The following is a 3973-nucleotide window of genomic DNA, read 5'->3' as shown; positions in this document are numbered from 1 at the left end:
ACCTCCCACCAAGCCACCCCTCGTAAAGACATGGCCATACGCAGGTCTCCATCTCTAACACGTGAACCTCGGTGGGGACCAGCCTTGCCCAAACCAGGCAGTAACTCGCCTCACCCTGCTGGGAGCTCCAGGGTCCAAACAGCCTGTGAACACCTGCATGACACAGGCAGAGAGGGAGCTGGCTGTGGGTAGAAGGGGCCTGTGAGAGAAAGGAGATGTGAGTGGCTAAGCTCTCTGTACCCCCTCTTCCCAGTGCCCTTGACTGGTACCTTCCTCTAGGCTCCGCCCCTCATCACATTGCACAGGAGACTCGAGTCTTCCACACAGACCATGAGCAAACCAGAGCAAACCCTAAACACAGGAGAATGTTCCCGCCTCTAGGCTCCGCCCCTCATCACATTGCACAGGAGACTCGAGTCTTCCACATAGACCATGAGCAAACCAGAGCAAACCCTAAACACAGGAGAATGTTCCCTTCTCTATAGAGTTAAAGGAGTCACTAATTTAATAAGTGCTACATATTACCTAGTGTGGGTAACTTGGCAGACATTCAACAGTTTCTCCTTAAAGGGTAATGACCAGTTTAGGTCTAAAGGTCATCATTTTGCGGTTTTAGAACTCATGTTAAATATTAAGTATGAAATGTATATATGTATGGCTATTGTTACTATTATTGTTTATTTTGTTTGTTCGTTTCTTTGTTTTGGTCTTTTTGAGACAGGGTCTCCCTGTAGCCCCAACTGGCCTGGAACACACTATGTAGACCAGGCTGGCCTCGAATTCACAGAGATCTGCTTGCCTCTGCCTCCCGAGTGCTGGGATTACAGGTGTGTGCCACCATGCCTAGCTATTGTTTTATTTTTAAGACAGCATCTTACTCATTCTATAGCCCAAGTTTCCCTAGACCTCACTATGTAGACCAGGCTGGCCTTGAACTCTCAGCAATCCTCCATATAAGTGCTGGGCTCACTGGTATGTGACACCATACCTGTCTTACTATGATATTTAATACAGGTTATTTAGGTAGCATCCACATTAGGACAGCATAGGAACTGACTTTGGCTAGGTTGTTCATTCATACCATTTATTATTTGTTTTGCTATGGTGGGGTTGGAACCTGGGGTTGTGCACAGGCAAGTGCTCTTGAACTATAACCTCACACCTTTTCAAACAGTCGATTGAGACAGTTGTCCTGGCTGACCCTGGACTTACCCTGCAGCCCAGGCAGACCTTACGCTTTTGATCCTTCTGCCTCAGCCTGTTCAGTAGCTTGGCTGCCAAGGCGGTACCACCAGGCCAGCTGCTTTTCACTTATCTATTGACTTTAAAATTTTATTGTACTAGTTTCAGTTATGTGTATGTGTGTGGATTTGAGTGTTGGTGCCCTCAGAGGCGTCAGATCCTCCTGGAGCCGGGAACTGAACTTGGGTCGTCTGTGGGACAGTTTGCGTTCTTGACTGAGCCACGTCTCCGGCCCTGCTTCTCAGGCTTAGTTCTGCATGTGTGATCAGTGAAATGGTTGCTGTAGACTTTGTTCTTTTTTTTTCTTTTTAGTTTCTTTAGTTTATTCCTAGTCACAACCATTCCTCATCCCTCCTGTGCCAGGGATATTTCGTTGACAGCATTTGCTTTTAGAGTCCAGCAATTTACTGGTATCAGAAGATCTAAATTTCGGTTTTCTTCACAGCTGTTTACTCTGGCTGAGAGCCTGGGAGGATATGAAAGTCTTGCTGAGCTCCCGTAAGTATATTTCTGGTTTTCTTGGTAACGATTTCATTTATTTAATTTTATTTTTAATTAATTATATTTTATCTTGTTTTTTGAGGTGGGGTCTTACCATGCTGCCCAGGTTGGTCTAAAGTGTTTTATCTTAGCTTCCCAAGAGCAGGGATCACAGGCATGTGCCATCAGTCCCAGCCCTCAGATCTTAAACCCCAGTAATGGCCGGGTTGTGATGAAGATGTTTAACCATGAGAACGGTGTAGCACAACCCAGTTGTCAGATGGTGAGCTGGGTCCTGGAGTGCGTGTGCCCTTCCCAAATGATGCCTCCTGCCCTTTGCTGTCCGACCTCTGACCTCTGACCCAGTGCCACTGTTCTCCCCGCCTGGCCTTGAAAGAGAGGCTGCAGACCTTGTGCAGAAGAGCTGTTGTCAAGGTCCCAGGGGCTGGGGGAATAGACAATGCGTCCACACCTTCTTAGGGAGGAACCCAGCTAGACACTGGTAACCTTTCTGTTCCCTGGGTAGGGTGAGTCTTGGATGGCTTTGTGCCATCTGCCAAATACATTCAAGCTGACTGTTTTCCTTGCCTCTCATTGACTCAGCCACATGATAGGGAGTTTCAGAGCAGGACAGCCCAGCAGCTGATTTTACAGACCAAGACTCAGAAAGCTTGGCCAATAGACTTAGAGTCACACAAAAATAAGTAGACGACTTCACACTTGAGACTTTGCTTCAGAAATAATGTGGGGAGGGAGTGGGGCCATGGGTCAGGTGTGTCCCACCGAAACGTGAGGATCTGAATTCAGAGCCTCAGTCCCACTTAAAACCCTGGGCACAGTGGCACACACCTGTGGTCACAACTCTTCTGAAGTGGGCACTGGAGGATACCCAGGCTTGCTGGCCAGCAGTGGAGCTGAACGGAGGGAGACACATGTGGACCTCTGCCCTCCCCCACATGCACAGTCGTGTGTACACACACAATAGTGAGGGGAGGTGAAAGGTGAGGTCTAGATTTAAGGTTTGTTTCTACTGTACCACAGTTTTACACCCATAGAATGGGATCAGTAATCAGCATGCTGATTATGACTGTCCTGCTGAGTGGTCCCGAGCTGTGTCTGTATGTCCCTGTGTGTGGCTGTGACCTTCCCTTACCAAGGGAGGGCAGCATTATCACTGACTCATCACTTCACCTGTTCTGAACGAACATGATTTTGGGTTTGGTTGGTTGGTTGGTTTTCGAGGCAGGACACTCTGTATCTCACACAGGCTGTCCTCAGACTCACTCTGCCACCAGGAAGGACCTTGAATTTCTGATCCCCTTGCATCCCTCTCCCACGTGCTGCGATCACAGGCTGTGCTACCGTGCCCAGCTCTCAGGATTTGATTTTGTGTTCTAGTTTTTAGGCAGTCGTGCAATAACTATGACTTGGAAGCATTGTATTGATGACTGTTATAGCTTTTCTTCAAGATACCTGCAAGTAAGTCTGTGTGCAGGAGAGGGCACACTGGGCATGTGCGGTGGTTTAGTTCTCACAAGAGGAAGTGTAATTGCTTCAAGGCTTTCTCTTAAGAATGCACGTTTGATTTACTAGGGTTTGGGTTGGAGGTTGCCCAGCCCTCAGACATTCCCCTTATGCCGCAACCCTGGCTCATGGACAAGTGAATTTCGGTCAGGGCTCATCTGTTCTGTCCCCTTGATTCTGTCTCTCTCAAATGTGCTGTGACTGAGGGGCATTGCAGTAAGGAGGAGGGGAAATGGATCCTGACACTGAGTTAGCCTCCCAGCCTGACCAGCGTGCAGGGTTAGCCTTCAAGCTTGAGCAATGTGCAGGGTTAGCCTCCCAGCCTGACCAGTGTGCAGGGTTAGCCTTCCACCCTGACCAGAGTGCAGGGTTAGCCTTCCACCCTGACCAGTGTGCAGGGTTGGCCTTCCACCTTGACTAGAGTGCAGGGTTAGCTTTCCACCCTGACCAGAGAGCAGGGTTAGCTTTCCACCCTGACCAGAGTGCAGGGTTAGCCTTCCACCCTTACCTGTGTGCAGGGTCGGCCTCCCAGCCTGATGTCACGTACTAGCCCTGTGACCTTAGTGTGTGTCCTTTCTGAATTTCAGTTTAGAGAATGTAGGTGGAAGTGCCTGAGTTGATGCCTTGGTTTATATTACAGCACGAAAAATGTTTACTGCTATGGATTACAATTTTTTATTAGGTGACTATTACATTCCAGGTCCTCCCTCCCCCTTCCCCTCCCCTC

The 3973-nt window shown here is 48.7% G+C and overlaps 1 protein-coding gene across 1 annotated transcript in view; it reads left to right on the top strand.

The window, feature by feature from the left end:
• Cth (cystathionine gamma-lyase) overlaps nt 1-3973 on the top strand; it is a 25054-nt gene that overhangs the window by 17892 nt on the left and 3189 nt on the right. Inside the window, exon 10 of the mRNA XM_008846081.3 lies at nt 1688-1740. Coding sequence (XP_008844303.1) covers nt 1688-1740 — 53 coding nt within the window. The remainder of the gene's footprint in view (nt 1-1687; nt 1741-3973) is intronic.

Source organism: Nannospalax galili, unplaced genomic scaffold (genome assembly GCF_000622305.1).
Source record: "Nannospalax galili isolate Female #2095 unplaced genomic scaffold, S.galili_v1.0 scaffold442, whole genome shotgun sequence".
NCBI lineage: Eukaryota > Metazoa > Chordata > Mammalia > Rodentia > Spalacidae > Nannospalax > Nannospalax galili.
The sequence above is the reverse complement of the archived record's forward strand: the minus strand, read 5'-3'. Positions and strand labels throughout refer to the sequence as shown.